This window comes from Oncorhynchus clarkii, chromosome 10 (genome assembly GCF_045791955.1).
Source record: "Oncorhynchus clarkii lewisi isolate Uvic-CL-2024 chromosome 10, UVic_Ocla_1.0, whole genome shotgun sequence".
Taxonomy (NCBI): domain Eukaryota; kingdom Metazoa; phylum Chordata; class Actinopteri; order Salmoniformes; family Salmonidae; genus Oncorhynchus; species Oncorhynchus clarkii.
The window spans coordinates 35270914-35298497 of record NC_092156.1 but is presented as its reverse complement, the minus strand read 5'-3'; the positions used below and the strand labels follow the sequence as shown (position 1 = coordinate 35298497).

General features: G+C 43.0%; 1 protein-coding gene across 1 annotated transcript in view; it reads right to left on the bottom strand.

Moving 5' to 3' along the window:
- The window catches only part of LOC139418351 (glutamate receptor 3), a 106464-nt gene that overhangs the window by 18180 nt on the left and 60700 nt on the right, over positions 1-27584 (bottom strand). The window contains exons 4-11 of the mRNA XM_071167740.1: positions 19266-19453; positions 10393-10458; positions 9659-9820; positions 8960-9127; positions 8671-8775; positions 6575-6682; positions 4423-4629; positions 1114-1487 (exon numbers count right to left, since the gene is read on the bottom strand). Coding sequence (XP_071023841.1) covers positions 1114-1487; positions 4423-4629; positions 6575-6682; positions 8671-8775; positions 8960-9127; positions 9659-9820; positions 10393-10458; positions 19266-19453 — 1378 coding nt within the window. The remainder of the gene's footprint in view (positions 1-1113; positions 1488-4422; positions 4630-6574; positions 6683-8670; positions 8776-8959; positions 9128-9658; positions 9821-10392; positions 10459-19265; positions 19454-27584) is intronic.

Sequence of the window (27584 nt, the reverse complement as noted above, 5' to 3'; positions counted from 1 at the left end):
AATCCGTGTCATTGACTCTTTGGCATTTTATGGGCTCTTCAAATAGTACCAGACAGAAATTAAATCCTAACTCGCCATAGAATGTTTTGTGTTTTTCTCTGGTATTATGTTACAAGAATTCAATTGCTTGACTTTTATTTAGAGGGGACTTTCTCCTACTCACATTGGAGGCGACCACTCAGCTTTCAGTACACAGCCCACTTTAATTCTTGAGTAATGCTTCAAACAAAAATAATTGTATCATAGAGACAGCAAGGTAAAAATAACTGAGAAAGGAATCCGAACAATCCATGCTTAAGTGTTGATGTCAGAGGACTGTTACCCACCCTATAGCACTGTAGCCATCACTATTCAGGTGAGACTGATGCTCAGCTCTGATCAACATGGCCTGGAACACTCTCTCACTGATCTTCATTCAGATGGACTAGAATGGCCTGACATCCCAGACAAGATGAGGAGGGACAGCTTGAACAATGACAGTCCCCCGAGAAGGAACAAGGGACACACCACAACAGTGATGATGAGTGAATAGATGGACTGATTGAATGAAAAGAGGGGGGAGAGGACGTGACTTTTTGTCTATATAAAAAATAATTAAATGAGTCATGAGGTGGGGCCGAATCGAATGCTGTTAAGGTGCTTCATCAGAGTGCAAATGCATCAAAATGTCTTCCACTTTAAATACATTATATGCACCAGGCTGATGACCGTAAAATGGGACATGCAGCAAAAACACGGTAGCCCTCCAAGAGTCATGGGGAATAGGGGAAACTACTCTCGAATGTAATGACCCTGCGCATTTTACAGTCCCCGGCATGGTGGATATAAGTTATTTTATGGATGCGATGCATCACTGCTAGCATGCAGCCTGGAGAGAACAAGTGAAGAATGGTGGTGGTGTGTTTAAAGAGTATGCGGGAGAGATTGCGTGTAGGTGGATGGGATGGGCTGGAGCGCAAAAAAGCCAAGACCAAACCCCAAAATAACATATATGCACCATGGCATTATGGGAGTTGTAGTGATTATGACCATAAAATGCAGAGGGATGGTACAGTATGTGGATGATAGGATGGCTGAGTTTGAGGTGACAGAATATGGAGTACATTAACCAACCTTGGCGAGATATCGCATCCTTGCTGCATGAAGGCGCCCAGGGAGAACCACAGGCTATTAAAAATCCCAAAGTCGTTTGGTGGGTCTGGAGGGCTCTGGGGGTCTTTGGCCTCGTCGTTTTCGTCCAGATGCCACTCATAGGGGCTGAAGCGGCTGACCAGGAAGAGCACCACGCTCACGCCGATATAGGCAAACACTATACACATCCAGATCTCATAGGCCAGCGGGTCCAGGAAGGAGAACACGCCCGGCTTTGACTTTTGAGGCTTCTTTATCATAATGGAGATCCCCAGGCTCATAAAAGGCTTAGAGAAGTCTATCACCTCCTCTCGTACCAATGTTATAGTTAGAGGAGCCACTGCTATATCGGCTCTCTGGAAACATGGGAACAGGAGGAGGAGGAGGAGTTAGTGGTTCAAAACAGAGCACAGGCACATCACATCAAACTGCCTGTGTTATCAAAGCCTGACTTTGACATTTTTTTAAATAGAATGCCAATAAAAATTCCTTGATCAAAATCTAGTCATCAGGCATTTAAAAAAAATAATCTCATTATGGCTATAACATATTTATAATGAAACCAATGAGTAGAGATGAATGGTAAAATGAAATGGTGGATTAGAATGCATGCAATATCAGATATGTTTAAGAAGAAAGTGAGACCCGCCAGTTTAAAATGGGCCAATCTCAGTTAACGTTAGTATTGGCTAATGTCTCTGCCTTAATCCAAAAGAGCCCATTACTCAGTCAGATCCATCAATGAAGTAGAAGGTTTGGAAACAGGAGATTGAAGAGCTTATGCAAACAGCCCATGATATTTGAATCAGCCTGGAAAAATCAACTCCTTTATCAGATTGTCTTCAAAGCCTCCTATCCTTATTAGTGAATATCTCAGCTAGGTAATAAATGTTCCCAGTGATAGCGTCTCAGTTCCCAGAGTCACAGCTGGACCGGCCTTGTCTTATAAATATATAAATGCCATACAAGGGCTGGGATTATCTTAGTGAGGGTTAGGCAGAATTCCTGTGAAAAACATAGCTCCCAGCCACTCCTTCTCAATATATCACTTGCTTATTTGCATGTGAATGGCTAATTAATGTTCTGGAGGCTGTATTGTTGATACAGAGAGGTGTCTCAGAGCTAATTAATGGTCTAGAGGATGTATTGTTGTTGCAGAGAGGTGTCTCAGGGATAATTAATGGTCTAGAGGATGTATTGTTGATGCAGAGAGGTGTCTCAGGGATAATTAATGGTCTAGAGGATGTATTGTTGATGCAGAGAGGTGTCTCAGGGATAATTAATGGTCTAGAGGATGTATTGTTGATGCAGATAGGTGTCTCAGAGCTAATTAATGGTCTAGAGGATGTATTGTTGTTGCAGAGAGGTTTCTCAAGGATAATTAATGGCCTAGATTTTGTATTGTTGATGCAGAGAGGTGTCTCAAGGGTAATTAATGGCCTAGAATATGTATTGTTGATGCAGAGAGGTGTCTCAGGGATAATTAATGGTCTAGAGGATGTATTGTTGATGCAGAGAGGTGTCTCAGGGATAATTAATGGTCTATAGGATGTATTGTTGATGCAGAGAGGTGTCTCAAGGATAATTAATGGTCTAGAGGATGTATTGTTGATGCAGAGAGGTTTCTCAGGGATAATTAATGGTCTATAGGATGTATTGTTGATGCAGAGAGGTGTCTCATGGATAATTAATGGTCTAGAGGATGTATTGTTGATGCAGAGAGGTGTCTCGGGGATAATTAATGGTCTAGAGGATGTATTGTTGATCCAGAGAGGTGTCTCAGGGATAATTAATGGTCTAGAGGATGTATTGTTGATGCAGAGAGGTGTCTCAGGGATAATTAATGGTCTAGAGGATGTATTGTTGATGCAGAGAGGTGTCTCGGGGATAATTAATGGCCTAGAGGATGTATTGTTGATGCAGAGAGGTCTCTCATGGATAATTAATGGTCTAGAGGATGTATTGTTGATGCAGAGAGGTGTCTCAGGGATAATTAATGGTCTAGAGGATGTATTGTTGATGCAGAGAGGTGTCTCGGGGATAATTAATGGCCTAGATGATGTATTGTTGATGCAGAGAGGTGTCTCAAGGATAATTAATGGTCTAGAGGATGTATTGTTGATGCAGAGAGGTGTCTCAGGGATAATTAATGGCCTAGAAGATGTATTGTTGATGCAGAGAGGTGTCTCAAGGATAATTAATGGTCTAGAGGATGTATTGTTGATGCAGAGAGGTGTCTCAGGGCTAATTAATGGTCTAGAGGATGTATTGTTGATGCAGAGAGGTGTCTCAGGGCTTGTACAATGCCTGTCAATTATAACAGGGGATCACCTCTCTCTTTCAGCTCTCTGAAGAGGCAGGGCTGTCATTTGGCAGAATGGTTGGTAAAATGTTAATTACGACGGGAAAATGCTTTTTCGTGCTAAATGAAGATGCCTTCAAACTGACAAACAAATTTTCACTTCACAGTCTGGCTGTCATCTGTCCTTAATTCCATCTGTCCCTTAATGTCATCTGTCCTTAATTCTATCTGTCCCTTAATGTCATCTGTCCCTTAATGTCATCTGTCCCTTCATGTCATCGGTGCCTTAATGTCAACTGTCCTTAATGCCATCTGTCCCTTAATGTCATCTGTCCCTTAATGTCATCTGTCCTTCATGGCATCTGTCCATTCATGTCATTGGTCCCTTAAAGTCATCTGTCCCTTAATGTCATCTGTTCCTAAATGTCATCTGTCTCTTAATGTTATCTGTTCCTAAATGTCATCTGTCCCTTAATGAAACATTAACCAGTTGGGGTTTTATGAAAGAAGAAAATGGGCTCATACTTACATGTAGTGAGTGGTTCATAACATACAGTAATCAATCTTTCAATTAAGATCTGATTTATGGAGATACATATGGAGAAAAGCACACACCCAGTCAGTAGAGGATTGCGGGCCAGATCTGGTTGCTGGGTGGCACATATGGATCAGTGCTGCCACCGTAACAGTAAAAGGCCAGATCTGGTCCGAATGTGGGAGATGCGACCAGGGCGAGGGCAGGCACACTTTGCTTATGAGCCAGCTCTAGCTTGTGATATGTGACCCTAACAAGAACCCGTAGTTGCTGGGCCACTTTTGAATAAATGTGGGCCACATTTACCCTGCTGGGCAAGGTCTGTCCTTAGCATGCAGAAGATCTGATTTAGGTGTGTAAACCAGATCTGGCCCACATACCTCAAGCCAGAGCTGGCCAAGCCCCCGTCCCTGTGATGGTGACAGTGCTTCAGTATGTCGAGACTGTCACTTACCCCATATACCAGTTCACCCACCATCCCGTTCCACGTCTTGGTCTCTGGATCCCTTGCACCATACTTCCCGTCCGCAACTACTGACAGTTTGTATCTTATCCCCACATGTTTTGCAATTTCAGCAGCTAAATCGACACAGTAGCCTTCATATCTGTCATTCCCCTCCAGCGACAAGTAGTTTCGCTTGTACATCACATAAGGAGACTCCTGTTAATTAAACATAATGTTGAGTTTATAGCATGCACACATTCCATTCACAGAGGCCAGTCCTCTTTAACCTACATGCATACATGCATGGATGACACACACACACACACACACACACACACACACACACACACACACACACACACACACACACACACACACACACACACACACACACACACACACACACACACACACACACACACACACACACACACACACACACACACACACACACACACACACACACACACACACACACACACACACACACACACACACACAGACAGGAAATACAAACAGAACAGCATGGACAAGAAGCGCCACATGGAGATGGTCACACTGCATGTGACCACGTGGGGTGTTGACTCGATCCACAGCCAAATGCAGCCAGATAGAGGCGGGGCCCGGCAGGGCCAGTGGGGACAGTAAGGCCTGTGACTGACAAGCTTTAAGGGGGAAGGAGTGGGTCTGGTTCTCTCAGCAGGATTCCTCATGCTAAACCCAGCTATACTATAAGGAGGTAGGGGCCGGGTGGAGGGTGCATACGCTTTGCATCAGCTTACTAGGACAGGGGCGGGTTGAACGGGGATTGGGAGACTTTCCAGTTCATCAAGTAAATGGCATTGATTGGCGAGGGATTAAAGTACTGGTAGTTCTTATTGCAACACCATCAACCACATGTCATCGATGAATGTGCTGGGAGGCTGCATCCTCCAACTAATCAAACCAACTCCTGAGCTTATCTTCCATACAGAATACACTGGGAGGAGTTAAAACACGTGCTTGGCTCGTCAAACACTGAGGTGTGGTTGGTTTTCTTTTAGGTTTGGCTCCAAAATCATATGTGCCAGGAACGTAAGGGACGCCAGTGGGTAAAACAATGGTCAATTTCTTTCTTTCTGTGCTGAAGGTTTCTTTTCAAATCTCTGTTATTTGGACTGGGCTTCCAAAAGTCAAATACAGCTAATTCTGAAGCAAGAGATGAGATGACCACTGTCAATCTACAATGTCAACAGACTAACGCATGATCACTATATGAATGGTGTAACGATATTGCTCTCAAAACATTACAATGGTCCTACCATTTCCCTGTGTCTATCAGAAGTAACCTTACTAGTTATGAGTATGATCATGACATGCTTACATCTAGATGATATTGCCTGACTTTCGTATTCTGAATTTGCCTAAGATGAGGACATAATAGGCAGAGTCAGAAAGAAGGCCATCATTTTAAATGTAAGATAAGGCTTACCTTATTTTACATTTAAACAGGACCAATGTCTTCTTACTAACCGTATCCATCATTATTTTTTATTCATCTCTCTGCTTGAACAAAAAAATACCTTATCTATAATATCTCTAACTGTCCCTGACCTTTGACCCCTAATATCTCTAGATATTGGAGGAAGCCACAGAGGTTATACTTCAGTACAGAACTCGTAATGGTTGATCCAAAATAGATTTTAACAAGGGGATAAACAAACCAAAGCTTTTTATGTCCTCCTCAAATGGCAGTTATTTTGCATCTCCAAGAGAGAAACAATTTATCATTGCAGGTAGTTTTGTTGTATCTATCCCCGTCATCATTGACCATTTACTTAATGAGTAAGAAACAGGTTTTTACTTACGTACGTATGCACTGAATGTGTATTAGATGAAGTATATAGGCTCTAACTAGTTTCATTACCAAAGCCGTTATTGTGATGTCACTGCTACAACAGGCCACCGTAATATGGAAAATCAAAATGCTTTAACACCCACACGGATACAGTTGAAACACTCTTTGTGAATCGACTGTTTCAACATGTAGTGAGTGGATGGAAAGCAACTCAAAAGAAAATAGTTCTACCCTCCCAGGACAGAATGTAACAATGGACACCTTGACCTTGAGTGGCAGAATTTTTTAGAGGTGGAACATTTAAAATCTGCTTGGAAAGTGTACCATAATAGTAGTGACCACAATCGTTCGGTTTTCCACAGAAGAGGACTCGTTGGTGACCTGCGCATCCACAATAAATACATATTTTTCGTATTCATTCCAGTACCCAGTCTGAAAGTGACAGAAACATCATAGTTATTACAAGAAACAGCCATTTAAAATACATTTGTCAGTAAAGCAGTTGGCAGGTGAGCAAGGTGAGCATGTCTGATGAGAGTCTTGGCCTGACAGGGGGTTTCTGATGATGTGTGAGATAAAAAGCCCTGTGCTGGTGCTGTGCTTGGAGATGAAGCTCTAACCTCTGCTACAGATACAGTGGGGGAAAAGAGCATTCAACTCTCAGCTAATCTCCCGCTCAGCACCTTCACTGTCACTGGTCCATTACACAACCATACCATTAGTGCCCATCAAATCCCACTGGGCAAAACTGGTTGAATCAATGTTGTTTCCATGTCATTTCAATCCCAAAAAATGTATGTGATGAAGTTGAATCAATGTGGAAAACTCATTGGATTGACAAAAAGTTATCAACGTAAGGGCATTTCGTCATTTTTTTCACCTAACTTTAAACCTAAATCCAATGAGATGGTGAAATGTTTTGTTGATTTCACGTTGAATTCACATTAGTTGACAACGCAACGTTGAACTGATGTCTGTGCCCAGTGGGATGCTCCTCGCACGCTGCTTGGCAATATTAATTAATGGAACAAAATATGGAATAAATGTGTCTTATTCAGCTATAAGTAATTTCAGTTGCAATTTACAAAGTGAGGGCTTCTGCTCATGTCTAAACATTAAGCGTATGAAGAGCTGCTACTAAAAATGTACATCTGACATCTGCGAACCTATTCAATAACTGCTGAGATTTACAAAATGACTATTTCATTTCTTCTAGCTATCTGTTCTCTTGTTCTTTTGTATTCTGTTCTGTTCCTCTCCTACTGTTCTATTCCACAGTGCTCACTCAGCTTTCACTGCAGATTGCCTCAGAGTGTGTGTTGCAGTGGGCCAGATGAGCTGAGCTATGTGGACAGTGTGGGGCACCTGCTTTCAGTGCCAGATTTTGTGGACACCCCGTCAGAGTTCAGAGCCAAAGAGCAACCATGGCGACAGTGTCAGAATCCTAGGCCAGTATGTGTGGGGGGGTAGTGGCTAATATAACATCACTACTCCTGTTAGCCTTGGCGTATCCCCTCTCTGGCCCCCTTTGCCCCAGGTATGACGGAGCATAAAGGGAGCATGCAGGGCGAGGTCAGCCCCCAGTGTCTGGAGCTAAATCAATAGTGTAGGATCCACTACATGTGAAAGCTGTTAGGTAATCCAGTAAAACAGTCAGCTCTGCCCTGGTCCCTGTTCAGAGCTGTGTGAAGATCACTGTCTACATGGAGGGAATCTGGTTACATGCACACTTATGTTATGGAGTCATGCTAATGTTTAACTACTTAAATATTTCATGTGTAATTACTTGAATATTCATATTTTCAGTCCATATAACTGAGCTAGTTTAACGTGTACTCCCAGAAAGAAAGAAAGAAAGAAAGAAAGAAAGAAAGAAAGAAAGAAAGAAAGAAAGAAGGAAAGAAAGAACGAAAGAAAGAAAGAAAGAAAGAAAGAAAGAAAGAAAGAAAGAAAGAAAGAAAGAAAGGAAGAAAGAAAGAAAGCGTACTGGTATTACTAAAACTGCATACTGTGTACTAATCCTACTACATACTGTTCAGTAAAATTGAAACAACAAATATCAACATTCTAGGCTTATCCATACTGAGAATGCATCCTCTAATGTGCAGTTGTGTTCATTTCCACCATTCATTCATTTTGGTATAGCACATCACCATATCTGATTATCAGCGGTTGTTAAACACATGTGGGTAAAAAAAAAAAAACAACTCTTCTATTCCTTAAGTGTGCAGCAAATTCTACTAGATGAAAAGCCGAAATGACTGTGACATCCTGGCATTTAAAGCACACTCAATTTTCACATACTATAAAACTTTCACCTACCCCAAATCCCTACCATTTAGAAAGCAAGTATGGGTATTGGGGAACATTTTATTATTCATTGTAATCTGCATGTTGAGCCACTGCTGTTTTCTACTTACCTTCTTGGGCCCCCCTAGTTTCATCTCATACACATCGACGCTGTAGTTGGCTCTCCGACCGAATGAGTCAAACTGGATATTCCCTGTCATACCTTGTACCTGGACCTGCCACGCACACCATGACACAAGGAACCGTAACAACCTTCACAAAACAACCACTTTGTGAAGGTTTGCTAGAAGAATTCAACTAAATAAGTAAGGATAGTCAAGATATAGTCAAAATATCTTACTATATTTTAATGACATGGTAACAGGGGTACACCTGGGTATCTGTGAAGATCCCTCCTACCATTTTTAGTGCTCTCTCTATGTCAATGCCTTGGCTCCAAGGTACGGCTGGGTTGGCCAGGCAGTCCCCAGCGCTCCCCCTCCGGGACACGTCCACCCTCTGCCTCCGCAGGTACCGGAAGGCCTCTGCCAGGACCAGCACGGCATCATGGGTCAGCGCTGACGTGTACTGAAACACAACCACCACAGCAGATCATGACATTACAGGAGCAGTCCAAAGGCTACTTGCTGGTTTGTGTAATGAGCCCACTAACAAATAAAGTACAATGTGAAAAGGGAATAAATGGTAAAAATGAGTCTATCAATGATGAAGTAGGTACAGCAGTAGCTGAACAGCCCACTGTTACTCTGCCTCAAGGTTTGTGTTATTCAGCAGTAATTGGTGATTGGCAGTCTGTTGCTGCCTGATATGCCAAAGCAAGTTCATACTGTTGTACTTTCAAACAGAAAACCATTTTTTCTCTTTGATTTTACTATTGCCTCACTGACAGTTTATCTGGTTAAATTTGACAAAAGGTTTTAAGTAGAATAGTACAGCCTTCCTTTTGACAAGTGAGTGAAAATGTTCTGTCTTTGATACTGCTAAAAAAAACACAGATATATGAACAGCTAGGCAGAGAGAAAGGGACAGAAGTAGATATGGGCAGAGAGAAGGACGTGTCGTGCTGTAAACAACATTGACAGCTGTGTGGTACTGTACCTTCAGTGGAGTGCCCTTAGCCTCAGGAAACTCCCTCTCGTCTAGGCGTTCCCAGCGCTGGAGGAATTGTATGACAATTGGGTTCTCTGGGTTGATGATCTGGAAGCCTGTTATATTGGCTCCTCCAGCAAACACCTTGTCCAGGGTCATGTTAGCGAAGCCCTGCAGTGAAACCAGAGGTACCCAACAACATGCAGGCATCAAACAATCTGTCCCCAACAACATGCAGGCATCAAACAATCTGTCCCCTACAACATGCAGGCATCAAACAATCTGTCCCCAACAACATGCAGGCATCAAACAATCTGTCCCCAACAACATGCAGGCATCAAACAATCTGTCCCCAACAACATGCAGGCATCAAACAATCTGTCCCCAACAACATGCAGGCATCAAACAATCTGTCCCCAACAACATGCAGGCATCAAACAATCTGTCCCCAACAACATGCAGGCATCAAACAATCTGTCCCCAACAACATGCAGGCATCAAACAATCTGTCCCCAACAACTGGGTTCATCTGTACTGAGAGCTTCACCATTACAGTTGAAAAGGGAATGTGTTAGATATTGTTTTCTGGATAATGGTGCAAGCTAAGCATAACAAGCTCAAACTTTCTTGTTGGTGCAGATAATGTGGTTTCCTATTTGTTCGTAAAAGTACAGTTTGTTCAAGTTCCAAATCCCATTTTCTCATAAATGTTTGAGAGTGAGAGGAGGGCTGTTGTGTTGTGCTACTCTACTCACCAGGTTAGCCAGGATGTAGTGGTAGCCTCTGCTGTTCTTCCCCAGGGTTACTACCTGCAGGAGAGGGAAACAACAGCACAGTTAGAAGAGGCATCAAATGACATCACATCACATACTCTATTAATCTACTGTTCCAAAAAGACACAATGGAACCTGAAAGCATCTATTAGTTCTCAGTAGTAGAGCGTAGATCCACTTGGTTAAAGTTGTAGGTCTCCATCGATTTGCACTAATGAGAAAATATAGTGCACCTTCACCATCCCCATCAGTGACATTTGTTGAGCAGCAGAAACCACACAGAAAAACAAACAAACAAACCAGAATAATTGGCTTTCCTAAATAATGTTCCTTGGGTAATGTATATGAGTGTGTTTCTCTAACAGGGTCTGGGCATGTGTTTGCATGTGTGTGTGTCGGAGTGCTTGGGTGTTCTGGTGTGTGTGTGTGTGTGTGTGTGCGTGTGTGTGTGTGTGTGTGTGTGTGTGTGTGTGCGTGGGTGAGACTTGTGCTGCGATGACAATGCTTGTTCCTTTGCATTACTATCAGTGTGTAGAATAAGGTCAGGATTTAAGGAGCGCAGAAAAATTCCCCTTTCATAACACAACTGCCTTCTCAAACGAAAAGTGCTCTCTGCCATTTTCTGCTGTAGCTGTATATGCCACAGGGCTGTATTATAGATTTAATTAGGACCAAAACTGTTCTCTCCCAGTGATAGCAGGCAGGCAGGCATGAACAACCAACGCTAGCTGTTGTGTTTACTCTAATGACTAGTTCAGGCTTAGTTACCGCACCAAAGTTACTCCCAGACACAGTGCCTTCATAAAGTGTTCAAACCCCTTGACTTTTTCCACATTTTGTTACGTTACAGCCTCAATCTACACACAATACCCCATAATGACAAAGTGAAAACAGGTTTTTAGACATTTTTTGCAAATGTATTAAACATACAAAACAGAATGCCTTATGTACATACTGTAGGTATTCAGACCCTTTGCTATGAGACTCGAAATTGAGCTCAGCTGCATCCTGTTTCCATTGATCATCCTTGAAATGTTTCTACAACTTGATTAGAGTCCACCTGTGGTAAATTCAATTGATTGGACATGATTTGGAAAGGCACACACCTGTCTATATAAGGCCCCACAGTTGACAGTGCATGTCAGAGCAAAAACCAAGCCATGAGGTGAGGAATGAGGAATTGTCCATAGAGCTCCGAGACAGGATTGTGTCAAGGCACAGATCTGGGGAAGGGTACCAAAACATTTCTGAAACATTGAAGGTCCCCAAGAACACAGTGGACTCCATCATTCTTAAATGGAAGAAGTTTGGAACCACCAAGACTCTTCCTAGAGCTGGCCCCCCAGCCATACTGAGCAATTGGGGGAGAAGGGCCTTGGTCAGGGAGGTGACAACGAACCCGATGGTCACTCTGACAGAGCTCTAGAGTTCCTCTGTGGAAATGGGAGAACCTTTCAGAAGGACAACCATCTCTGCAGCACTCCACCAATCAGGCCAGACGGAAGCCACTCCTCAGTAAAAGGCACATGACAGCCCACTTGAAGTTTGCCAAAAAGCAGCTAAAGACTCTCAGACCATAAGAAACTAGATTCTCTTGTCTGATGAAACCAAGACTGAACTTTGGCCTGAATGCCAAGCGTTGTGTCTGTCGGAAACCTGGCACCATCCCTACAGTGAAGCATGCTGGCGGCAGCATCATCATACTGTTGGGATGTATTTCAGTGGCAGGGACTGGTCAGGATTGAGGCAAAGATGAATGAAGCAAAGTACAGAAAGATCCTTGATGAAAACCTGATCCAGAGCGCTCAGGACCTCAAACTGGAGCAAAGGTTCACCTTCCAACAGGACAACAACCCTAAACACACAGTAAAGACAACGCGAGACTGGCTTCGGGACAAGTCTCTGAATGTCCTTGAGTGGCCGGACTGGAACCCAAACGAAAATCTCTGGAGAGACTTAAAAAAAATATATAGCTGAGCAGCAACACTCCCCATCCAACCTGACAGAGCTTGAGAGGATCTGCAGAGAAGAATGGGAAAAACGGCCAAATACAGGTGTACCAAGCTTGCAGCATCATACCCAAGAAGACTCGAGGCTGTAATCGCTGCCAAAGGTGCTTCAACAAGTACTGAGTAAAGGGTCTGAATACTTAGATAAATGTCATATTTCTGTTTTTTTTCTTTTATAAATTAGCAAACGTTTCTAAAAACGTGTTTTTTCTTTGTCATTATGGGGTATTGTGTGTAGATTGATGAGGGGGAAAAAACAATTTAATACATTTTAGAATAAGGCTGTAACCTAACAAACTGTGGAAAAAGTCAAGGGCTCTGAATACTTTCCGAAGGCACTGTAGGTTACCAAACTTTTAACTCCCTGGCAGAATGGAACAGAGTAGAACAACAAGGTGCTTTCATCATGGAGATACATACAGCACAGTACTGAGAGGGTGGAGAAAGGGAGTTCATTTTTATTTCATTTTCACTGTCTTTTTAGACTTCCACCCCCACAGTTTGGACAAGGATCATCTCTACGTGCCAGCCACTGCAACTCTATTGAATATCAAACATCCAGTGTTATGTAGGAGAGAATTTTACAAATTGTAGTTTGAGAAAATTCCTATGATTTCCAATAAGGAACTGGTGGTAAAGTTACGGTATGTTTCATTTGACCTTTGAATAACACCCAATATGGATAATTATTATTGAAAGAGTATCGCTTATTCAATTTTCATTATCTCCTCCACCTCCCTCAATGTCACTGAGGGCTGTATTGTTAGATGTAACAAAAGAAACAACGTGGGATTAGGACAGTCTGCCTCAGAAGTGTTTTATCACATATAAGGACATCTTCACAAATTACCCACAAGTCTCCATCTGTAATGGCATCCATCTGCCCGTTGTGACTGTCATTCAGACAGCAGCCAGTCAGTCCTTTCATTCACACCTCTACCCTTCAACCTTAGTCCCTTTAATATGTCCTTGTGAGAGAGAACATCCTCCATCCTCCAAGGTTACAGCTCAGTCCCTCTCTCTATCCTCCCCATCCACTTTCCACACTGAATCCCATTACCATGGGAGGCGGTGCTCAATGATTTCATTGTGTTTGACATTTTCAGCCTCCACCGGTAATCCCTCCCTCAGGTTCTGCCTGCTCCCCCAAATTTCTCCTCTCTCAGAGGGAGGATATTTGCGGAACTGGAAGTTCTTCCTGACTTCCAGGTTCCCAATGTGCGTGATAGGGTAATAACACCTGTAATGGCTTTCATAGTCATTTGACTGCCATGTAGGAAGACACAGAGATACCGACAGGCTGCTTGACAGTGGGACTCTGTCTGCAGTGGAGGATCTGATCTCATATGCAAAACCAACCTGCCTCTAATCATCTTTGCTTGCTTGCTTGCTTGCTGGCTGGCTGGCAGGCAGGCAGGCGGGCGGGCGTGCGGGCGGGCAGGCAGGCAGGCAGGGCACCATGCGTGAGAAAGTATGCATAATCAAAAATATCAATTAATAAAGAACAGGGAACAAAAAGCCCCATGTGAGAGGGAATGAGCCACGGTGGTCCAAGTGTGACAACACAGCAAGCACATAATGAAGCTGCAGCGCCTGGAGCCAGCAGCTAATATTCTCCTCTGAAGAGTCACAGAAAGAAAGGATCGGGCCAACTGCATCACACAGTAAAACACAGGCCGCTCGATCACACAGTAAAACACAGGCCACTCGCTTATATGCAGGCCTCTAAAAATGTGCCACTTGAAAAGTTATTTTTGGCTCAAATATTGAAGTCTGTTTCATTCGAAGTAATTCAGGAGTAACTTAATATTGCGCTGTGATCTGAAATGCAGAAAGCTGGAATATCTGAGGTCCTCTGTGCTGGTTCTCTGTTGAAGAGATGTATGACTATGCAAATCCAATTTCAGTCCTTGCTAATGAAAAGTCACTCTTCTCTGTGTGTGTGTGTGTGTGTGTATGTATGTGTGTGTGTGTGTGTGTGTGTGTGTGTGTGTGTGTGTGTGTGTGTGTGTGTGTGTGTGTGCCTACGCGCAAGCACACACGCAAGTAGGGCAAGTTGAGGTATTTCAGTGACTCATACGGATTACCATTCAAAGGAGGCCAGTTCCAGTCTAGGATACATAATTGCTGTATATGAAGACAGTATGCATAATAGCTTGTGGATGCATAACGTGCTGTCTTATACGTCTTGTTCTCTAGGCCAGGAAATATCAAATAAAAATAAAGCATGTGATGTGTGCATAACAAATATTTATAGGATCCTGGAGCTCCAGTTTCCTGCTTCCCCTGCGATGATAATATGTATAGTTTGCACCTAAAACAGACAGTTGGGAACGTTTGTGGGGTCATCCTCATTTCTCAGTCACATCAGTTCACTTCCTGATCTGAACCAGTCTCTATTGTTATTGACCTGGTTGGTTGGTCAGGGGCTAGGTGGGCCAGGCCAGTGTGTTCTAGACAAATAGAATGTCACTCTATTCTATTTCTATGGTTCCAGCTCCCTAGTCAGTGGTGGACAGCTCACCATTATTCCCTTTGGGGATGGAAATACTCTTCAAAGGCCTAGTGAAAAAGAAGAACTTTCAAACAGTCTAGACCCTATCCAAATGGACAATTGGAGAATGAGAGAGGAGCTCCAGTATCGTCTGCATTGATTGGTTCCTCCATTTTTTATGAACAATAAATGCAATAGATAGCCTGGGTGCCAAAAAAGGAATGCTCATAGTTATTGTCCTCTTAACAAATCAGCCTCAAATATTAGCCAGTGATGTGTGGTCAATGTGTGGTCAATGTGTGATGCATTACATTCATTGAGGATGAATCTTATGATTTGTGGAGCAACAGGCTAACAGCCACTCCCTCTCTGAAAGTCCATCCATCACAGTGGGACCATATGTCAGCTGTTAGCTGTGTCTGCAGCCGGAGCCAGAGGGTGGAGCATTCATATCATGGCCAGGAGAAAACAGCTACAGATGTACGCTCTTAATTTGATCACCCTGTTGCAGGAAAACATTCACGCAATGCAGTTAAACATTCAAGCAATGAAGGAAATTAAAAAGGCTTCTGAAGTTTGTCATTTCCATGTAAAAATGTATCAACCCTTACAAAAATTCCATGAATTAAAATCCACATAGCAATTCATATTTCCTGTTGCTGCAGGATATTATATCTGTAGACATTTAGTCAATTCCCTTTGTGATTAAAAAACAGGACGATGGATAATAAATCATTCTTACTCTTCAAAAGGCATAATACATCATCACTAAGAAAAACAAAAAATCTATGAAGATGAACCTGAGATTCCAGACTGAAACGCACTAGTTCTTCATGACATCCTTAACATTAAAATCGAGTAGTAGGCACGATGGCCAGCACGCAAGGAAGATTTGATTCTGGGTGATGAGATTAGACACACTAACTATTAACATTCAGATGAAGTTCTAGCTGAAATGTGGTGCTGTATTCCTCTGCAGTAGAAGTTATAAACCAGCCTATCAGTCTGTCTGGGAGAGAGAGGGCTTTCTGTCTTTCCTGGCCATTGTGTAAGTTATCTTCATCTCTTCTCTCCTCCCTATTGTGCTGTTCTGTACTGGGTTGTGCTGCTGCTGGACCATTAGCCTAAGTATTCCTAGGGGAATCTGTTCTAATTAAGCAGACTGGAGCCGCGGCTCTGTGCAGGGCTTCATCTATACCCCGGTGTCTTCCAAAGGATTTGGCTACCTTAAAAGCATTCCCACTGAAGGAGCCTTTTCTTTGTTGTAGCTGTATTAGAGTCATTTGTCATCCAACTCCTTCAGAATGGGAACTGGCATCTCTAGGATTCAAATCCTCCCCTTTCCCCTTCTACTTAAACCTCTTTCTTTGCTTAATTAACGGGTAAAACAATTCAGCAGGAAAGGGTCATAGAAATGTGTATTAATAATACTACAACTACAGTACCACTACAAAGACAGTGTATCACGTCATACCGCTGACACTGATATCTATGTAAAACAACCCATTTAGCAATACGGTAATTCACACACAGCCAGGTTCCCTCTACAAGCTCCCATTTCCCCCACCAGCAGAATCCAGCTCATCTTCCATCCTCTCCCTCTTCTCCTCCTCTCCTCTGTGGGTGTGGGATTCTAGTCCACCAGTGGGCATTATACCATTTCTCCTACTCCATCACCCAGCAGAACTCAGCACAGCAGAGGGAGGCTGCATGCATTGCTCCATTCCCACCAGCATTCTATTCTCTCTCTCTCTCTCTCTCTCTCTCTCTCTCTCTCTCTCTCTCTCTCTCTCTCTCTCTCTCTCTCTCTCTCTCTCTCTCTCTCTCTCGCTCTCTCTCACTCTCTCTCACTCGCTCTCTCTCTCCATCCACTTTAGTCTCTAGTCTACCCACTCTCCCTCTCTCTCTTTTTTTCTCCTGTGGTAAACTGGTCCTGTGGCCAGGATTACACATGTGTCGCTTTATAATTTATGAGCAGCTTGTGGGAGTGAGGTCTCTCCCAAGACCCATCCATTCATGCCTGGGCCTATTCTTTAGTGAGAGGATGAGCAGGTTGATACCTTGCATATGGTGAGAGAGCCTGCAGGGCAGGGCAAGCTCCCAGACCCCACAAATCAACACATACAGAACCTCAGCCCAGCACACCCTCTGGTCTGTCTAGCACCAAACTACCACACTGAGAGAAACTATAATGAGTAACGACTATATGATTGAATAGGAGGAGCCACTGTGCCAGGCATGCTTTTTGAATTACAAGGCATGGGGTTCATATTGAGAGATAGGGAGCCCTCCTCTCTGTGCATCTCTCAGATACTGTGCCTTCAGTACTGCACACAACTCGAGGAATACAGTACAAAATGGCTGCTGGATTCTGTTGGCTTCTCCTTATCCCATCCAGCCCAGTGCATCGTTGAGTGATTATGGTTGTGTTGAGGCTCATGCCTGCCTTTGTGTGAGATCTTCCCTCAGGCTAGGAGGCTAGGGCTATTTTTAGCAGTCTGATTGTATGCTGTTATTGGACGGCGTGTGTCCTACTTACACTGGGAGCCGCTGATATTAAAGCAAAGTGGTGATGTGACGACCCACATAATGAATCGTCCTTGAGAGATGCAGACTCAGTGCCCTGCCGGTCTCAAACACCAGAGCCACCGCTGGCTTGAACATTCACACTGGGACTGTGGCTGTCAGGACTCAGAAAGCAGAAATATCACACTTATAATTGGTTGACGTTAAACAGAATGACCATATTGGTATTTGTAGGACAGCTCAGAATGAATAAGCTGAATTCTTCTAACACATGTCCAGAACTCAACCTCCCACATTAGTCAGGACAGGTATACATTTATCCTGACCTGCATGAGAAAGTGATATCCTGTCACTTTTAGATACATCCTTCAAGGTCAAGTGGCAATGACCACAAATCTGTCTGAAAGGTCACAGTAACACTCTTTAGCGCATCATAATGAAGGATCGTTATATGAGAGCCAGAGGCCTGTACGCACATACACACACCTCAGCAGAGGACAAGAAGGTCAGCGTTCAGCCATGATTAATGATGAATATGAGGCCTTAACACACACACACACACACACCATCATATGAACCTTGTTTTGTATGTTTGTGTAAAATTTGAAGGAAACCTAGCATGGGTGCATGGGTGAAACAAACAGTGTCATTATGAAGAGCGGAAGTCCTGTGTGGATTGAAGGTCCTGGGAGCCAGTCAGTCAATCCCATTCCTTTATGAAAAAACCTAAAGCATTTAGTTACAGTTGGGAATTACATCACTAATTAATCAAATTCTGTATATCAGCATTAAATGTCATCCTGAGTGTAACAAGCAAAAAAAATAAAACAACTGGGATTAAATTAAATTCTTGACAATAGCATTAGTGAACCCATTCCAAGCTTGTGCACAGCAGACATAAACAAATACATACAAATCAACACTAATGGCCAACTCAGTGGCTGATCACCTAGGAAACGGGGAACCATTGTTAATAGTAGCTGTTATTCCTAAGTGAAAATGTAGCCCAAGAGTCGACCTCAAACAAGAACCAACAAGCTTTAATTGAGTTTTCCCTGTGTTTTTGTTCTGTTGCACAATAACCGCTCTAAAGAGAGAATGTCCCCTCTGTTTGTGGTGTGTGAGGTTATTACAAGGCTCTAAGTAAGGGGTTTAGCCTTACTGCCCTGTTAAATGTTTTTGAGGGTAATGGAAAAGGGTAATGGAAAAGCCCTGGTAAATGTCTTAGATGCTAATAATGGAAAGGAATAAGAAGTACAAAGCTGAAGAGGCCAGGAGAGGTCCCTACAAATGGAAATGGGACTTTCAGAGGTATTGAAGGAATGGAGGCAGACTGAATGGCAGATTGAGGCTACTAAAAGGTTTCTTTGAAAGGATGGAACACAGCCAGAGAGCTACGTGGGTGAATCAGACTCTCTTGAATAAAGTCCTCTTTCTATTTGAAAACAAACAAGAAGCGCACAACCAAACTTTTAATAATGTTTTGTAGAATCAAGATTATCAAGATTAAATTCATGCACACACATAACTAAATAAGTGATGTTGCCACCTAAGATCCATAGCTCATGAAATGTGTGTGTGTGTGATAATTCTTCCCATAGGTATAAGAGTATAAATATGATAGCAAACCTTGGTTGGATATTCATTCAGTTGATCCACAAGCACCCAATACAACCAAACTCGGGTTGCAATGCAATTAGCTCTTACATCAGTCTTCAGGTTTCAGGTAAGGTAACTCATCATCCAAGTGGAGTTCAACGAACACCCTCAGTTACTGCAGCAGTGTATTAGTGTTAAACCCCACTGTACTGTACCTGATCCAGGATGGCATTGATTCTTCCCACTTCACAGTCGATGAGGAAGCGTTTCTCCTGCCTACGGTCCATCTCCTCTATGATGCGTTTGTACTCTGTAGGGTCCACTATGCTGCCCACCGACCGGGCCGTAACCTGCCAGTTATTGGCCACCGCTGACTCCATGATGGCCTGGAGGATAGAGAAACCTGGAGTGGAGAGAGAGGGGATCAGTCACATACTGTATAATTGTGAAAGGTGGCATTGTGGTTTGCAGAGAACAGTGAACTTCATCAAATCATTTCACAGTTACTGTAAAGTCAAAATAGAAAGCTCTTTGAAAACCACTTTTTGGCACAGCATATCACATTGTGTCATAGCCCATTTAAAAACCAAACTTATTGAGGTCATTTTCTGCTGGTTCTGTTAATGACTTTTTCTTAAACAACCAGTGGAGGGCATGAACATTTCATGTGAATGATTTCTGTCCACTGGAATGGTATCATTACGTCATAAAAACAACCACAATAGTCTCTGAGCCCATGATAAAAAAAAAATCCCAAAAGGCCAGCCCTGTCAATATCACATTTCATGGGTCAGCTAAATGGTACAGTAGGCATGCCAAATGAAAAAAAAATAGCTTATAGCTTCAAAGACAGCCAACTAGTAATTCTATTCTGGAATTTTTTTGATGGGAGTGACAGAGGTTAGCAGAAATACTACATGCATTGTGCCAAGAAGCATTGGAGGGACATTTTAATTGAATAGGATTTCATTTCAACTCCCAATGTCTCCGCTGACACATTGTGTAATGACTGAATTAATATGATTTAAAATTCAAATTGTGAAGTACATCATGTCAATGATATTGTCCCTCCAACTTATAGGTCAAAATGGATCTCACAGTCCTCTAGGGCTGATGAACAAACCTAATTTAAACAGTCTAAATGGGGCCTGGCCAGTGACACAGTGATAACCAGGACATGTTTCCTTTTCAGGAGATCAATGCATCGTCTATTATGCCAACTCAAGGTCAAAAGCTATAAATATAGACGAAGTAGAAATGCGGGCGTGAAATGGGGGTTATGCTGCGAGACAAGAGTAGCACCCCTTTACAGCCTTATCGAAATATGAATGTTATTTAATAACCACAATGAATAATGATGTGCTACCACTGGATTATTTATTCATAGCAATATACAACCCTAGAATAGGGTAATGAAAGAAAGCATGGATGGACAAAATCAATCAGACATTTGCATAGTCCCATTATCTGGCAGGAAAACGTGTATTAATTTCAGCGATGGTGGAAATGTGTGGTGGCAGTAGCTCATTATGTGGTAGGCTGTAAGTAATAGACAGAGAAAATGGTGCGGTTGGGAAAAGCTTTTTTTCTTCTCCTTCATCCCAGTACGAGAGCCAGCATGCTAGTCGGCTTGGCTAAATGGGTAGAGCCAACATGCTAGTCGGCTTGGCTAAATGGGTAGAGCCAACATGCTAGTCGGCTTGGCTAAATGGGTAGAGCCAGCATGCTAGTCGGCTTGGCTAAATGGGTAGAGCCAACATGCTAGTCGGCTTGGCTAAATGGGTAGAGCCAACATGCTAGTCGGCTTGGCTAAATGGGTAGAGCCAACATGCTAGTCGGCTTGGCTAAATGGGTAGAGCCAACATGCTAGTCGGCTTGGCTAAATGGGTAGAGGCAACATGCTAGTCGGCTTGGCTAAATGGGTAGACATGCTAGTCGGCTTGGCTAAATGGGTAGAGGCAACATGCTAGTCGGCTTGGCTAAATGGGCAGAGGCAACATGCTAGTCGGCTTGGCTAAATGGGCAGAGGCAACATGCTAGTCGGCTTGGCTAAATGGGCAGAGGCAACATGCTAGTCGGCTTGGCTAAATGGGCAGAGGCAACATGCTAGTCGGCTTGGCTAAATGGGCAGAGGCAACATGCTAGTCGGCTTGGCTAAATGGGCAGAGGCAACATGCTAGTCGGCTTGGCTAAATGGGCAGAGGCAACATGCTAGTCGGCTTGGCTAAATGGGCAGAGGCAACATGCTGGTCGGCTTGGCTACATGGGCAGAGGCAACATGCTTGTCGGCTTGGCTACATGGGCAGAGCCAGCATGCTAGTCGGCTTGGCTAAATGGGCAGAGGGAACATGCTAGTCGGCTTGGCTAAATGGGCAGAGGCAACATGCTAGTCGGCTAAATGGGCAGAGGGAACATGCTAGTCGGCTTGGCTAAATGGGCAGAGGCAACATGCTAGTCGGCTTGGCTAAATGGGCAGAGGCAACATGCTAGTCGGCTTGGCTAAATGGGCAGAGGCAACATGCTAGTCGGCTTGGCTAAATGGGCAGAGCCAACATGCTAGTCGGCTTGGTTAAATGGGCAGAGGCAACATGCTAGTCGGCTAGGCTAAATCGGCAGAAGCAACATGCTAGTCGGCTTGGCTTTCCTCTTAGAGCTGGGGATAAAATCGCTGATTCAATAAAATGAAGAATATTATTACTGATGCTGAACCAATCCGTGTATATTATGCTAATGTAAATGCGGTCTGTGCAGTGCACCACAGAACAGGGGAAGAAAACACCCTGTCTCACTTTGACAGCCCAGTCTAAAGACACCTGTAGATTAACACACCTCACAGCACCTCTACTAACAGCCAGCCATCACAACTTCAGCATATTACTTTCCATGTGAATGTGACATTTTTATTCATGTCAAATGGAGAAAACATGTTATGAGTGTTCATGAATACTTTAAACAGGATAGAATGCTGGCCGTAGGCACCGTAAGTGGGTCTACTATATGCATAGATATATAGCGCTGTAAACTGAAGTGCTACCATAGACTAGCTAGCTAGAGCACATAAGAATCCCGAGCACAGCCACAGACTCAGCCATCCACACTCCTCTCCTCTACCTCCTCTCCTCTACCTAAGTGACCTTCACACAGCAGAACACTGCAGAAGGCTGTCCAACCAGGCTTGGCCTTTTATAAGACAGGCGGCTGTGAAGAACTGAGCATGGCTACATCATCATCGCCCACTCAGGTGGAGACTGGAGGAGCAGTGAGGAGCAGGAATAGCTATTTATGCACGTCTGATATTTCCAAAGGGGCTTCATGCGTCTGGCATATCGCAGCGCAGTGTGAATGACAGTCAGATGTAAGATAAAACCAAGGAGCTGACCCCTGGATGAAAGGACATTGTAAAAGCACCATCAGGGCATACTGAATAACACAGCACTTTTATCATCCATCGCCATAGCATGTTAAGAGAGAAAAAAAGACTCCAGTCTATGTCTGATAGCAGCACAGAGGAAATTAAAAAGCAAATGCTGAAATACGAGGAGTTTTTTCTGCAGCATGCCTGAGACTTGATATTGAATAGAGTAAGCTGGGTAATGCCTGATATTTTAAGCATGTTACCAGGTGCTTATGAAGAAAAAGGATTTGGGAGGATTTAGAAATGATTCCCTCATGAGTTTCATTGTGTATCCATTTCCTGCCTATAAGCTGATTTGGAAGTTTTGGGATTCAGATGTTATTGTGTACATCTCAATGTTAAACGTGTTGTGAACGTTGACAAGTTAAAATACTGAAGAGATGAAAAAGAAATTAGCAAAAATTCTGACAGAAAATAAACAGGGGATGAACTGTAATTCAAAACACTTTGACTTTCATTTCAATGTGATAGAAAAATGTCATGGCATTACAATGTGAAAAGAAGAAAAATTTTGGACATTGGCATAGCCTGTCTGCTGTGTGTAAAATGAAGATAGTGTCACTCTGTGGGGCAAACAACAAAGTGAGTAAATGTTGGTTCAAGGTTTTTAGTCGACATTGTAAACAGATGACACATATCACAAAAGTCAGAGGGCAGGGCAACCATCAAGCAAATTTTTTAAAAAACTGTCAATTATACACTTCCAGACCATAATTAAAAAAAGCTAAGATTATCCATAGTAGTCAATGGTTGAAACCGGTTATGGGAAAGGAAGCAAAAACCGGAAAATAACTAAATTATTAGAGGACTAAAATCCGAACTGGAAACGAAAGTGATCTATATTGTTCCGGAACAGAACTGTTATTTTAAAAGCACGAGAACCGATTAATAACGTTATTTTACGTTCTGGGCATTCTTTTTCAGTCCCACAAAAATCGTAACAAAGCACATATGCAAAGCCCTCACTCTGTCACTCAGAAACGGATTCAAGCGTCTGCCTGCCAGCTGGAAATCTTTACCAGTGGGTGTGCGTGTGAGTAGGCTACCTGCCCCTCCCCTCTGAACCATAGCCTCCTGAGGACGTTAAAAGCGTAATTCAGAAATTAGGGAGAGATGTTTAATTACAGAAGAATGGATAAACCTTTTCAAAGCTAGTTAAGAATACTATACAACTCGGAAGTTCAGAGACTTTCCAAGTTAGAAGCCGCTCCTCCGTAGGTACAATTCTGTGGGCCCAATTCAGATAATGCAAGATGACTGGCAGCACAGTGTGTGTTTGTCTTTCATTGTGATTAAACCATGCTGTTACCGCAAAATACAATTTGCTCTAGACGACGTTCCTATATAGTGTAACGACCCTGGGTTTAAAAGCGCGGATATCAACTCTGCCGCTCGAGCATGCTTTTGGGGCACAGTCGATAGCGCGCTGGACTCCGGGTTAGAAGGTCAGGGGTTCAACGCCTGCTCCCTGCCCGTTTCATTACAATAGATTCAATCGCTTACCTGCTCCATAGCAAACTGCTCTATCCACACTGATTGGTTAATTAATTTAATGGCTGGAACAGTGGAACTGATTGTAGTACATTTCTTTAAAACATTTGATACATATTTGTGTGGAAATTAGTCCCAGATACAGAACTCAGGGATGACACCTTCATTTAAATCAGGTTCTCAACACTGGATGTCTTGCTATACATTTTCTTCTTCTTCTTTGGATCCTTTTACAGTCGGTGAAAGCTATGTTTACAGTATTACCATTTTTTTTTAAACATTTTTACGAAGAATATGTAAGAATTAAAGGCTATTACTTACCATTTAAAATATACAGTTATAAACAAAATAGACTACATCTGAGACAGCACAAGCTCAAAGCAGTGTGACTCTGACATCCAATTTTATTGGTCACATACACGTGATTAGCAGATGTTATTGCGGGTGTAGCGAAATGCTTGTGTTTCTAGCTCTGACAGTGCAGTAATATCTAACAAGTAATATCTAATAAATTACACAACATATACCCAATACACACAAATCTAAGTGGGAATGAATTAAGACTATATACATATATGGACAAGCGATGTCAGAGCGGAAGGAATAAGATACAGTAGAATAGTATAGAAAACAATATATACATATGAGATGAGTAATTCCAGATATGTAAACATTATTAAGTGGCTAAGATATTGTATAATAGTATTGAATACAGTAAATACATATGAGATGAGTAATGCAAGATATGTAAACATTATTTAACAACTTGAAAGGTGCCCAGAGTAAATAGCCTGCTCCTCGGTCCCAGTTGCTATGCATAGTATTATTAGTATTGGATAGAAAACACTCTGAACTTTCTAAAATTGTTTGAATGATGCCTGTGAGTATTACAGAACTCATATGGCAGGCAAAAACCTGAGAAGAAATCCAAACAGGAAGTGGGAAAGTGGGAGGTTGGTCGATTTTCAACCCAGCCCCTATTGAATACACAGTGGGATATAGATAAAGTTGCACTTCCTAGGGCTTCCACTAGATGTCAACCGTCTTTAGAAACTTGAATGAGGCTTCTACTGTGTTGTGGAGCCGGATGGGAGCTGTTTGAGTCAGTGGTCTGGCAGAGAGCCAGGTCCTGGTCACACGCATTTCACATGATACCGACCTGCGTTCCATGGCTTCTCTACAGACATAAGAATTCTCCGGTTGGAACTTTATTGAAGATTTATGATAAAAACATTCTAAAGATTGACTCTATGCTTAGTGTGACAAGTTTCTTCGACCTGTAATATAACCTTTTTAAGTTTTCGTCCGACGTTCGGATGGACCTGCACGAGCGTTTGGATTTGTGTACTAAACTGTTTGTGTACTAAACTAAACTGTTTATATTCTGCCATATTCCCAGTCATCTTGCCATGGTTAAATGTAATGGTTTGTGCTTTCAGTTTCGCGCGAATGCTACCATCTATCCACGGTTTCTGGTTAGGGTAGGTTTTAATAGTCACAGTGGGTACTACATCTCCTATACACTTCCTTATAAACTCTTTCACCATATCTGTGTATGCCGATTATTTTCGCAAGCTACCCGGAACATATCCCAGTCCACGTGATCAAAACAATCCTGAAGCGTGGATTCTGATTGGTCAGACCAGCGTTGAATAGTTCTTAGCACAGGTACCTCCTGTTTAAGTTTCTGCCAATAGGAAGGGAGGAGCAAGATGGAGTCGTGGTCAGATTTGCCGAAAGGAGGGTGGGGGACTTGAGCTCCTGTATGTTCCTAGAATTACACCATGAGTCGTTATTCATGAAATACACCCCTCCGCCCTTCTGCTTCCCGGAGAGATATTTATTCCTGTCTGCACGATGTACTGAGAATCCTGCTGGCTTTATTGACCATGTTTCCGTGAAAAAAAGTATGTTACAGGCCCTGATGTCTCTCTGGAAAGAAATCCTTGCTCTAAGCTCATCAACTTTGTTATCCAAAGACTGAACATTAGAGAGTAATATACTCGGAAGCGGTGGGTGGTGTGCGCGCCTCCTAAGTCAAACCAGCAGGCCGCCTCGAGTGCCTTTCTTCCGCTGGGGAGAGTGAACAAAGGATCTGCTCCAGGCAAGTCGTATTCCTGGTCGTAATGCTGGTAGTTCTGGTGAGTTACCTCCGCTCTAATATCCAATAGTTCTTCCCGGCTATATGTAATGACTCAAAACATTTCCTGAGCTAAAAATGAAAAAAGAAATAGTACATAAAAGTTTCCTAAGAGCTAGTCGCGATGCTATCATTTCCATCGGCGCCATCATACCGGCTAGTGTGTAGTGAGGTTATGACAGTGTTTTGTCTCAGTTGGAGGGCTCTAAAGTGTGACCATGCGGCTAAACATTTTGGTGTGCAACCAATACCTTTATTTTAAGAGCACCATGAGGCAAAAAAATGATCCAATAAAAAAAAGTAAAGGCGTAACGATATTTAGTGTAACACTCTTCTCTTCACTGCTCAAACAAGACAGGCTGATACATTGATTACAAATCATAACAAAGGTTAATGGGAGGTTAACTCCAGTTATATGAGTAGAGCGGAGCCTCATAGGGGGGCATCCCATTGGTTTACACTGCTACCAAGACAGCATCGCCTGAGAAAATGTATTATGCCCGCACCTTCAGCCAAAGATGATTTCAGTGACTGGCTCAGCTAACGTTAGCAAGTTAACATTAATGTAGGACAAATTTATGCTAGCTGTTGTGCCCATAATTAAAATTCAAGTCAAACACTCAAATACTGCTCAATGAAGCACAATAATCCTTAGCTAGATGTAAAATTGGGCCCAATGGGCACAGGCAATACAGCCGTTCCTCTCTCTGTTCCCTGTGAGGAGAGTCTGATCTGTAGGAGCTCTTGACAATCTTAGGCAAAAAAGACGGATTAGGACCAGCGCAAGTCGCCATTGTTGGGTCGCGTTGACAGAGCCCCAAATCACTGACCTGCTTACAAGTAACAATACAATTTTAATAGACAACATTTTAAGAGGAATCTGATCCAAGTGCTCGAATGGCAGCTCACAGAGCACCAATGTCAAATCTCACGGTGGAACTATAGTTTGGGTTGCTGGTCTCAGTCGCAGTGTTCCCAAAAGGAAACGTTTGAGGGGAGGATGGCTGAACAAAGACGCTCGATCAAAACCCTCATGACAAGCTGAAATCGCTGAGGCGTACACCTTGATAGTGAGAACGAGTTCCTGTTTGAGAATCGTTTCCACCTGGCAGCATGCTGGGTCAACATTCTCTTCCACGCACCATTGCATAAACATTTTCCATTTGCTGGCATAAGTTCTGGATGTGGAACCAGCCCGCAGCCCTGTATCATGCTAATCACAGTGGCAGATAGCCCACAGTGCGCTAGCCTGTCCCTTTCGTTCTTAGGGGCTCCCGAGTGGTGCAGCGGTCTAAGGCACTGCATCTCAGTGCTAGAGGTGTCACTACAAACCCTGGTTCAATTCCAGGCTGTATCACAACCGGCCGTGATTGGGAGTCTCATAGGGCGGCGCACAATTGGCCCAGCGTCACCGGGGTAGGCCGTCATTTTAAATAAGAATTTGTTCTTAATTGACTTGCCTAGTTAAATAAAGGTTAAATAAAATAA